The sequence below is a fragment of the Physeter macrocephalus genome, chromosome 6 (genome assembly GCF_002837175.3).
Source record: "Physeter macrocephalus isolate SW-GA chromosome 6, ASM283717v5, whole genome shotgun sequence".
In the NCBI taxonomy this organism is placed as follows: Eukaryota; Metazoa; Chordata; class Mammalia; order Artiodactyla; family Physeteridae; genus Physeter; species Physeter macrocephalus.
In genome coordinates, this window is record NC_041219.1 from 3,253,232 (window position 1) to 3,265,867 (window position 12,636).

General features: G+C 38.2%; 1 protein-coding gene across 3 annotated transcripts in view; it reads right to left on the reverse strand.

Annotated features, from left to right (window-relative positions):
• GRIP1 (glutamate receptor interacting protein 1) overlaps positions 1-11,773 on the reverse strand; it is a 481,467-nt gene extending 469,694 nt beyond the window's left edge. For all 3 annotated transcript variants that reach the window (XM_055085186.1, XM_024122731.3, XM_055085185.1), the window contains exon 1: positions 11,641-11,773. In XM_055085186.1, the coding sequence (XP_054941161.1) occupies positions 11,641-11,773 (133 nt within the window). The remainder of the gene's footprint in view (positions 1-11,640) is intronic.
• Positions 11,774-12,636: the final 863 nt, after the last annotated feature.

Here is a 12,636-nt window from a genome sequence, read left to right on the forward strand (position 1 = left end):
AAGTGAGAATCCTAAAGATGCTACCAGAAAACTACTAGAGCTAATCAATGAATTTGGTAAAGTTTCAGGATACAAAATTAATGCACAGAAATCTCTTGCATTCCTATACACTAGTGATGAAAAGTCTGAAAGAGAAGTTAAGGAAGCACTCCCATTTACCATTGTCACAAAAAGAGTAAAATACCTAGGAATAAGCCTACCTAAGGAGACATAAGACCTGTATGTAGAAAACGATAAGAAAATGATGAAAGAAATTAAAGATGATACAAATAGATGGAGAGATATACCATGTTCTTGGATTGGAAAGGGAGGGGGAAGGGTAAGCTGGGACAAAGTGAGAGAGTATACATATAGCTGATTCACTTTGTTATACAGCAGAAACTAACACACCACTGTAAAGCAATTATACTCCTATAAAGATGTTAAAAAAAATAAAATGTTAGCCACAACTGTGACTGCAAAACTCTCCACTGTGGCTATTTGTTAACCTACATTCAATTTTTAGAATCAGCAAGATGCCACTGTTGGCTTCACATTCTATACTGGTTACATTTGACATTTAAGCAGTGCATATGACATGTGCCTAGTTTTATCTCAAAAATGGGGCTTCACAAATCAAATATTTTCCACACCTGCAAATTCATGATTCACATACCACCACCAGCAGAAGAGCAACATGAAAACGTAAGACCAGCTCTGCAGTGATCAGAAGCACCTCTTTTCACAAAGCGCTCATCACAGCATCAAAATCAGGCATAAGTTTTACGTTTGTTGGTTTGACACATCTCCAGAAAAGCAATTCAGACAATCGCCAGAAAACAGAAAGATATTTTAAATCTTACACTGAATTTATTTCTAAATATAAAAAATTATCCTATAAATCATAGTTAACAAATAGTAACTGATCTGGAAAACAACTGAATATTCCAAGAAGCAATATAAAATTCCCTGGCTATCTACTGCTAGTAAAATAATAAACAACAGAAATGTAAAGGGTCCAATTCTCCATAAAGCACAGAGACTGGCAATGCTATGGGCTGTAACCCAAAGACCCTGTACAACTCTGCTCACTCTCTGGAAAAAAATTCTTTGACGTATAATCTTGCCTATAAAATGCACAAGCCGTTGAGTATCTATACTGCGGTGATTTTCAAAGACCAGGGAGAAGTGGGATATATTTTTGAACAAGCAACTATAAAACAAGCATACATTTTAGTATCCTCTGATTACATGGCAAGTACACTTTTAGGTTAAGAAATGTGCTCAATGGATGTTTAGAATCAAGTGACACTAATCTAAAGGTAAAGCAAACTATTCTCTCATTCCTCCAAAACACTGCTGCCACTTTAGGCATCCCTTAACTTGGCAGAAGTCTTCTAACAGAAGACTCCTATACATGAAAGGCAACTGCAGCCCTACCTTTTTCAGCAAAATTAAGGTTTTCTCCACTAACTACCCCTCCTTTGGCCACAGCCGTACTTTACCTGTTAGTGAAATATTGCAAAGGCCTTTAGGGTCAGGCGTAGCTTGAAATCTAGGGAAAAATGCATTCGCAATTCCAAACAACTGATTTTACAAATGAAGGCTAAGGAAACAGCTCATTCAGAAGATGTCACTGCAAGCGCTGTATGAAAATGAATAAACACAGTTCTAATACTGGAGGATTTTGTGCCCTGGCTCCTATGCAGATTTTCACAAGGTGGCTCTGTTTCTTCTATCAGAGTCAGCCCAAACATCTAGTTCTCAAAGAGAGATCACCTTAGCTAAGACACGCACGCCCTTTACTACCTCTAAAACTCTGGCCCGTAAAACTTTGATTTTCTCCACTGTACCCAACACACTTTCTTTATTTTCTGTTCCCCCATTGGATTTCTGGTTCCAGTAAAGCAAGGACCTTCTCTGTCTTCTGTACCACCCAATCCCTAGCACCTAGAATGACGCCTGGCATGTGAAGACTATCATCAAGTATTTGCTGAATGAATAAAAATGATGGGGTGCTTACCATAAGTTGTCTTCCTATTCTTGGCAGGGTAGGGAAGGAGAAAATTCAAGCATTATACTCTACCTTAAATATTACTTAATTTAAATAAATAAATTTAAAATGATTTAATTACAATAATCTGTTTAGCCATAATATTTTGGACTCGGTTCAGGCAGTTTCTAGAACAGAGATCTTCAAAGGTATATTAGTATATTAAGTAATACACTTCAAAGGTATATTAGTATGTTTTTTTGTTTGTTTTGTTTTGTTTTTTTTAATTTATTTTTAATTTATTTTATTTTTGGCTGCGTTGGGTTTTCGTTGCTGCACGCGGGCTTTCTCTAGCTGCGGCGAGCAGGGGCTACTCTTCCTTGCGGTGGCTTCTCTTGTTGCGGAGCACGGGCTCTAGGCGCGTGGGCTTCAGTAGTTGTGGCACATGGGCTCAGTAGTCGTCGCTCACGGGCTCCAGAGCGCAGGCTCAGTAGTTGTGGCGCACGGGCTCAATCGCTCCGCGGCATGTGGGATCTCCCCGGACCAGGGCTCGAACCCATGTCACCTGCATTAGCAGGCACTCTCAACCACTGTGCCACCAGGGAAGCCCCTATTAGTATGTTAACTGAAGTCCAACTCAATTTCTACATAACGATAGACCTAAGTGCTGATATTTAGTTCAAATCTACTGACTCAAAGTGCTCAGTTCTATGGTTCAATGTTTCAGAAAAGCTTCTTGGCTCTAAGCTTATGTAATAGTTGATGAGATATCGGAGTGGAATTCTAACACTTCAAATAAAAAAGGCATATAATCAATTCTGTTATATATTCTAAAATACCACTGGGAGTGTTTCCCTCTGGCATCATGGTGAATCATTCTGTATTCCATATTTGATCTGCTTTTTTTCTGAGTTGGGACTTAACAAACACTTCTTGATTGAGCTAATGCCTAGGACATTCCATAGTGGAAAATAAACTCTGACTGCTCATTTGGGAGCTGCTAAAACAAAAACAAAAACCTTACATATATTCATTTGAGTGCCTATCACTCTATCTTTTTAAAAATCAATTTAACGATTTCTAAGTAAGTTTACAGAACTGTACAACCATTACCACAGTCTAATTTTTAAAACATTTCTATCACCCATCAGGAAACCCTGTGCCCATCTGCATCAGTACATGGTCTTTTGAGTCTAGCTTTTTCACTTAGCATGTTTTGAGGTTCTTCCATGTTGCAGCACATACTAGTCTCCCCTCTTTCTAAACTCATTTAGAAGTTGCTTTCTCTCCAGGACACCACAACCGAATGTACAACACTAATAAAAATCCAACTTTTTAATCCTAACACCTATTTTGAGTTGCATTTCCCTTTGCATAATCAACTTGCAATTAATCTTTTATATCAGCATTATAAGAAATTAATCAAATGGGCAATCCATTCAGTACTCATTATGAATTCCCTTATTAAGGTATCCACAGCATTGATTCCTCTATCTGTTGACACTCTCTCTTACATCATTAGAATCGTATGTTTAATCAGTTTTCCTCATTTGGTCGCAAGAATAGTCAGCATAAGACAGAGTCAAAAGACCGCTCTTTCTTACCAAGGTCATCTAGTCCCATGATTCATCCATCAAATCTATATACACATCTTCCAAATCTCTTGACTCCTACCCCCTTTCCACAAGTCCAACTTCCATATTTCAAGCTGCCTCCTTACACTTCTCCTTGGACATCTTCCTGGCAACACAGACACAGTGTGTCGAATATATTTTTTTCTGTTCATACCTATGTTTTCCCACAACTGCCGTATCTGCCCTTTTATTTATGTCTCTACCTCTAATCCCTTTCATACACTAATACCATACTAATCTCCCTAAAGTACAGCTCTTTGCTGGCTCTACCTCTACTTGAAAACCTACAATACTGCCCCAGTGCCTGCACAATGAATGTAAGCTCCTTAGCCTGCCATTCATAACTATCCATTGTGCTTTACTTAATACCTTTATGAATAAGGCTTTCTTCTATTAACATTTACTAAGTGCTCACTATGTGTCAAGCACTTAGTGCTGTATTATGTCATTCAATTCACAATAACCCACACTAAGAGATGGGCAGTTATTGACCCAATTTCATAGATGAGGAAACTGAGGCACAGACAGATTTACTTGCCAAGTTCACTTATCAATGATTCCAACTCAGGTAGTCTCACCCAGGTCCCACATCCTTAACCCGCAGGACACAGCCTGCCTGAGAAATAGGTATTGCCTTAGGGTTAAGAAAGGGTGTTGTTTTTGACCTCACAAATATCTATATAAGTCCCGTGTGTGAGTTGGGGGTTGTGCGCTCTCGCTCTCTCTCTCATGCACACGCACATGCACATGCACACACACACGCGCGCGCACACACACACACGCATGTCCTTTCAGGGGACTCACTGTCCTGTACTTGGTATTCTACAGCACCTAGTTTTAGGGCATATACTGATGAGAAAGAATTGTCTTGTGTGTATCCAAACCCTCTTTTATGCATCTATAGATACTGGCGGCAGAACTCCAGTGACATGTGGATAGGGAAGTTGTGTGGCCCCCTCTCAAACAAGATTTAACTCTGAACAGAAAGTGAGGGCAGAGAATGTTCAATGCACAGCACTTATGCTGCTAGGTGAAATCATGTCTTCTGCTCAAATCTGTCTACTGGCCATCTCCCTCCTCCAGCTGCTTTGGCTGTGTGATGCCCTGAGAGACACAGCTCTAAATACGGTATCTAGACCTGTCAATGGATCCTCTCTGCGGGTCTCTGGTCCTCTGCACTGGGATGGAGTACCCTCACTTTACAAATAAGAAACTGAAGAAGCATAGAGATCCACGTGATTCCTCTAAAGTCACAGAGTTCCTTAATCCCATTAAGAAAATTACTTTTTTGGAGGGTAGGAAGTTTAATTGAAAGAATCTAGTTTCTACCTCTGGCACTTACCTCTATCGCTGAGAATACCAAACAATAATATTTTCCAAATTTAAAAAATTACCCACACGATCAAACTAGAAACGAGCTGATCTGAGTTCCAGTTTTGGTTCTGGTCCTTTCTAGCTGTGTGAAATTCAATGTGGGCAGCCCTAGAGACCCCAGGGTCTGGACTGGTGACTACAAAGCTGTGAGAGGGGGACTTCCCCGGTGGCACAGTGGTTAAGACTCCGCACTCCCAATGCAGAGGGCCCGGGTTCAATCCTTGGTCAGGGAACTATATCCCACATGCTGCAGCTAAGAGTCTGCATGCCACAACTAAAAAGATCCCACATGCCACAACGAAGATCCCACAGTCTGCAACTAAGGAGCCCGCCTGCCGCAACTAAGACCCGGCATCAATCAATCAATCAATAAAATATTAAAAAAAAAAAAATGCTAACCTTTAAAAAAAAAAAAAACCAAAAAACTGTGAGAGGTCTCTTGATCTTTTATTCTCATCTCTTTTACATATTGACTTGCTTCTCTCCTATTCCAGACTGTTTTTTTCCACGTGATAAAGGGCACTGAGTTGAATTTGCAAGCTCCCAGAGGAGCGCTCTCATTGACCCAGCTTGGTTTATGTGTCCATTGCCAGACCAATCACCATAGCCAAGGCAATGGTATAATTTAATTATGTTGGTTTTGATTAATCAATAATGACCAAATTGGAATAGAAACAGGAATATTTTAAATATGAGAATTGTCCCTCCCAGGGGGGAAAAAAGATTTTCAAGATAGACAAATAGATGTCCACTACATCATGCAAACGCAAAGCACAGTATGTATTTCTCATCAAATAAATGGGAGATTTGGTGACCTTTAAGAAATTTTAAAAAGAAAGAAGGAAAAAAGAAAAATTACTAAATGGATGTGGGCCCAATGCAGAGCTCTTCTGGGTTTGTGTAGTTAAAACAAAAATAGCATTGAAGGAATTACTCACCTCCACATACCATATGTTACGTCGGCAAAAGAATAATGTGAAGAGAGGGGAGGCGTGAAATCTTATTGCACATTACATATAATAGAGTCTATGTTTATCTGGGTCAAGATAAAATTTTGAGCATATTACTGTATTTGTTGGAATACACAAACAACTTAACATAAAATTTAGAGCTTGTTTAAAAGAGACCTAGGCTTATTCAATGACTTGCCTGGTCTGGAAATGAATGTGCTCATACTGGAAGGATATAAATAAAAGCTGGAGGTCCATATAGCAGGGATGCTGAGAAAGAACTTCCTATATGAAATAGCAGGGCTCCCTAACTGAACTCCAAGGATCCTCCTCATTCTAATATTCCTGATAGACTTATGCCACTTTAAGTCTCCTGAAGGGATATTCATTGGCAGAAGTGGCTGTATATGCAAACCACAGAGCAAATGGGAGGTGATACAAAAAATATTGTTGGCTGGTTTTTGAGTCAGTGACAATCACCGTTACTAGCATCATCTATAAATAAGACACCAAGTTAATTTCACCTTCAATATTATATTAGGAGTTAGTTTTTGTTCAAGAGTTTAGTTTAAGATGACTCACTGCTCAAAAGAATAAAGCCACCAACAAGGGAAATTAACATTCTAATTCATTTGTAGATGGATCCGAGCCCTTAAATATCGGAAGAGTCATCGGAGAACTAAAAGATGAGTGTGGAATAAAGGATGGAGGAACAGACTCTATCAGGTCTGCCTTGAGGATCAGTGGGGGATCCATTTGCATAAGCCACTTACCTTGCTTGTATCCAACTTTATTCATCTAAAAAAAAGACTCAGATTGGACAAACGGATTCTAAGGTCCCTTTCAACGTCAGTATTCCTTTACACTATTCCATGTGGGAAAAAAATACAGTTTGAGATAATGAAGTTGATGACACAAAACACCCCAGGCAAATGTAACATGGTAGCCAATCAATTTTCAACCAAACCATTATACTAGAGATGGAAAGCAATTCTCAGGAAAGAAAAATAAGCAGTGTAGTCGTAAAACAAGCAAGTTTGCCCTATTTCTATATAACCGATGTTTCTCATTTGGGATTTTGTGAATCAAACTAAGTACAGCTAAGGTTTGAATCATTCAGTATCTCACATCCAAGACCTGCCACTTCGATGATCACTGTTTTTAACATAGAAATAAATGGCTTTTATGCTTGGAAACCTCAGATAGGTAAGGATGACCTATGAAATGTGCCGCCCTCTCTTCTTCCCTTCCTCCCTTCCTCTCCCTCACTCCCCCACCCTGTGATTGCTGTGTTCAGCTTTTGCACACAGAGGAGCAGGGACCAGCCATCTTTCCAAAGTGTAGGGGAAAGTTCTCACTCTATCCTTACGGCATGCTTATCAAAGAGACAGAATCCGAATTTGATGTCAATTCCAGGAAGCAGAGAGGATGTGGTTACATGAATTTACAAACAAACTTGTAAAGGAAACTAGTGAGAAGAAATTACTTGAACTAATTACCCACAACAATTCCTAAAAATTCTCAAACTACAAACACCCACTACCAAAATTGTTTTTCCTCTAAGAACAGTGTAGGACATCTTTCAATGAAATAAAAGAAAGCGAGCAGCCCTCTTAAAATGCATTTTGAACATCTCAGGCAATTTATAGCCTGAATTGGCTAACTAGGGACTTTAGATGCAGACATTGTTTAATAAAGTAACTTAGCTAACAATGATTGTATGCACACACATCACAATTGTTGCTCAATACCTATTAGAATAGGCAAAGAACAACAAAAGAACAAAAAAAAATTTGTAAATACAAATGACCTATTTTCAAAAGACCTAAACCATATTCCTGTTCCCCCCCTTTCTCTGGTTTTCCTGAAAGGACCTCAGTGGGAAAGGTGAATGGGTCGCTGAGGATTGCTCCTGAGTAGCTTCACCACACAGCTCACACCCTAGGTGAGTCAGGATGAAAGCAGAAAAGAGTGGCTACCTTGGAGGAACTCCACGCCTAATTCAAAGCCATTACACATGTGCAAAAAGGCGCCAGGGCCATAAGTGAAAGTGGCTCACATACTTTCACATTAGTAAGGGATAAACAAATTCCTCCTTTTCAAGTCATTCAATAACCATACCCTGCCTGGACTCAGGCAGGTCAGGATTTCTATCATGGATACAAACAGAGCTAAGAGAATACTTATAAAATGCACATTATCTGTCTTACAACTTGAATATTAATCCTATGTGATTAAATAAAAATATACATTAAAAACAGGATCAGAGGATTTAATTTTGTATATAACAGACTAATCAAAATATGATCTGCCAGTCTTTAAAAAGGCATTGTTATAACCCAGTATTTAGGGAACAACAAATAAGAGCAACAAGTACCATAAAACTGAATTTCAGTATCCTTTTTTTTAGCTTTTTGTTGCAGTAAGGTTTATAAATCAGTTCTGTAATCAGTGCCAGGTTTTCTTAAGGAAAAATACCAAATGAATCATCCATGTGAGAATTTCAGAGTAAATGGTGGTTTGGGGCAGATAATATTACATTAAAGATGAGGTCTAGGACTTACCAACATGTTCAGAATTTCATAGGTTTATAAACATTCTCCAAAACTCCTGCATATTCAATGATACATTACTAACTTAAAGGAACAAGAATTGTCCTACCGATGATTCCTGCCAGAAAAACCAATTCCCCATAACACAGGTGAATTTTTTCGTTTAAATCCCGGTTAAAATCCTTCAGCCAATACCTTTACCTGAATTGCTTTAGAAAGTAAAACAAAGTTTAAAATCATAGAGTCCTAGAACTTGAAAAATCTTAAGAAACAAATATCCCTCCTCTCACATTTTAGGAGACAAAACCCCAGAAAAGTGCGGTGATTATCCCAAAACAATTGTTTAGTTTATTTAAACTCTAACTTTAGAATTATGAAAGGATAGATGAAAGATGAAAGCAGATTTTAAAAAACCAAAGACATTTAAAAAACCACAGAGACATTCATTAAGTCAACATAAAATCAGGGAAGATTTAAAATCAGTCTATCACCATGATCACTGCTAAAAGTCAGTTTTGATGGAGTTACAGAAAAATTATCCATTTTTAGGATACCTTCTCTTTCATACTATCAGACCCTACTGATATTTTAATTCAGGTTTTGGCATTTCATGAAATTATAAGCTGCGTTGTATTTCAGATGAAGGAAACGATGGTAAAATTTGAAACCAGAACCCTTACAATAGAAGAGACATCATCTAGGATAAAGTTAAATATCAGCAAACACTTGAGAATGTACTAAAGGAAGGGCCGACTTATTGGGGACCTTTCTGGGAAGGTCTTTCTAAGCTGAATCGTTCACTATTATATGTATAAAGTCCTTGTGATAATCTGAACCATCGGATAAAATGACAAAACAGAGAGGTAAGTTTCTTTCAAGAAAGAAACACCACAGGGAGAAAAATAATAATGACACTTCTGGTTTATCAATAGCACCATTAACTAAGATGTGAACGTCATCAGTAAATTTCACCAAGTTTTGAGTCTCAATGTACATAATTTTTCTAAGCCATCTAGGGAAATGCAGGGCATAAAACTTTCAAATTATGCCAAAGACTAATTAGAATAGATACGTTGTAGATGTAATTAAATTCAACCATGTTAACTCTTTGAGGATTGGTCTTAAGGATGAGTCTCACCCTTACTATTTTTCAGCTATAAGATACAGCTATTTTACACCTGTAAAATATAAGGGGATGTCTCTCCTACCCCATTCAGACAGGACCTGAAACGGAAGCCAAAAGATGCACTGAGACGTCATTATGTTGTATGACATGGCTACTTTAAAAGCCCTGGCAATTTGACATTTGATGAAATGTCAAATCCCAAGTGTCACAGCCCATTGTGACACCTTCTGTTTATTATGTAGCAGTTTGAAGTTGGAGATTCGATATGCATCTAACTCCAAAAGTTATATGTTACATAACGGGTACTTTCTGATAAATCATCGGGGAAAACATGTCCATTCTGTATCTAAAGCAAATGACTCTTGATGTTCAGCATCTTATCCTTAGCATGACCTTGACAAATCAGATAAAACATGATTATCTTTAAGTTACTGCATTTAATGTACGAAGACTACTGTCTTTGATATGTAATTCTCCTAACTCTAGTTTAGGGCTACTTCTTAGATATCTCCATAAATATTTCTCCTTGTGGGCGCATTTTGTAAACTTATAAAGTACTTTTGTTGTTTTTAAATTCTTACCAAAACTAGTAGGATGCAGGAATTTGAGGTTGTTTGATTCTATTTGCACAAACACATCAAAATACAAACCCAAGAAGGTGTGAATTTGACTCAGTATATAATGGTTGTAAGAAATATGTACAATGAACACCAAAGTAACTAAAAGTTCCTAAGCTCCTTTTTTCTTTTCGGTCTCCGAGTTTTCAGAATTATGCATGCAAACTGACAGTATTTTTTGATGTGACACAAATCTTAGTTAAATTCAATGGAAACTAAGTTCAGGAAACATAGATCATCACCACAAGAGAACAGATTATTCATGTAAAAGCATGATGAAAGAGAAACATCTCTAAAACTCAGGAATTACTCTGTAAAAGCAACACAGCCTTATTATTCAAGCAAATGTCAAAGAATTATAATTTTTCATTATTGTGTTATTGCACCACATGAATTTTCAACCCTCAACTTTCATCAATCACAACAGAATTTCTGGCATTTAGAACTAATTCTCATGGATTCCAATACCACGGAAATGGAATCTAAATTATTTATCAGTCAACACTCACAAGTTGTAAATGGTACATATTCATGGTTAAACATCAAAAGGCCAGGATATATTAGAACCGAAATATAAGTTTATAAAGATCCTTATTCAAGAAGATAAAAATAATTTTGAATTTTATAAATGTAGAGCATGCATAACTGCCAGTATCCCCCATTTAGGACACCTCATAAACTATGTAGCTGCTTTCTCTCTGCCCCCTTAGGTGTTTCTAGGCATTTTAAATCTATTAGGACAAGTCTAAACCTCACCAGGAACTTAAAGCAATGATAAGCACAAGAAAAATTCTAGTTCTCTGCTATTTAGAAGCTCATTTACAAATGTCTTAATATAGATATACTTTTTTTCTTAAGGTATCTCTGCTTCTAGTTGACAGCAAATAAGAGTTCCCTTAACTTAGTAATAAAATTATGAACATGCATCAGAGAAAAGCATTTGAACTTCATTGTACAAACAACACCTCGGATAACTGTCTAGAAGTCTGTATAAGGAACAGTAATTATCAGCATCAACTTGAACAATTATTTCTTCCAAATAAACTACTCTCCTAATCAAAAAGAAAAAACAGTTATCTAAGAGCAACAATTAAAACCGAACGTATTCTAACCACCTACTACATGGGCTTGCAAGATACTTTTTTGAATGGCTCATTAAAATGCTAACATAATCAATTAATTGCACAGAAAATATTAACCATGTATATAGATCTGGACAGTTTATACTGTCTAGATGCCATCTGATAGCTATTCTTGCAACAAATCAAGCAAAATGTAGCACTTCAGTACTTACAGACAGCTCCCAGAGAACACCATCTGGAAAACCTTTTGCATTTAAGATTAAAGCTCCACACAAGGTTTATTGTTAGCCCCAGCATGCGAGAAGGAACAGGAGGGTGGAGGGTAGCGCTTACTTCGAAAATGCTCTGAGGCGTAATAATAGACATCCTCATAGCCCTCGTGGTAATCCTCTTCTGGTCGGTACTTTTTTCCCTTTCTTCTCCTAGATCTTCTTATCTGCTTGACAAAACCCAGGAAGCGGTCCATCTCTCGCTCACCGCACAGCCTGGCTCAGCCAGCACCACAGTGGAGCAACAAGCCCAGCTGCTTGGGGAGCCGGCGGAGCATGAATGAAACCCTGGGCTGGGGGACGCGCTACCCTTCCATCTGCCTCCGTGCTACCACCAACGCAGAGATTTTAGCCAGGGGAGAGGAAAAAATAACGACGATTGGGTTTACAAGATTTCTTACTTTGCTCAGTAAAATGTCAAGTGTGCAATTTAGAAAGAATTTTTTTAAAAAAGGAAGAGAGAAAGTGAAATGATAATGAAAGACTAGGAGAAAAAATCAACAGCAAAGCTTTGTACTTCAAATAGCTTTGAAACAAAACAAAAAAAGTTCAACGAGAGATTCCGCTGAGACGCGAGGAGTCCCAGCACTAGAATTTCACTATCCAATGTCTCCATCATCAGGGGCGGGGGATGAAGGAGAAGAGAGGGGCGGGGAAACTTGTTAGTCAATGGACTGAACCAAAGCTAGAGACCCAAGGGACGTTTTCTTACCTGCTAATCCCACCCCCTAGAGCCTAGCACCCTTTAGGGCAAAGCATGTACTTGGGAAAGGTCTTGGCAAGGTATTGTTTGCAATGGGCAGATTGATTAATCCTTTGCTCACTCCTGCATATCATATTAATGAGCTGCAAAGTGGTTTCATCCATATGCACTGCCTCTTGCTGACAAAAGTGTGCAGTATGTGTTAATTGGAGCAGCAGGGAGAAGGCTCAGCAGCTGCTTTCAAATGACACATTTACCCACTGGGCATTAATGTATTCCAACTGCTGTTTGATCTAAATATTAAAATGCACTTCACAGAGAGGTTTCTCATAGGCTTAGTAACAGCATACCATAATC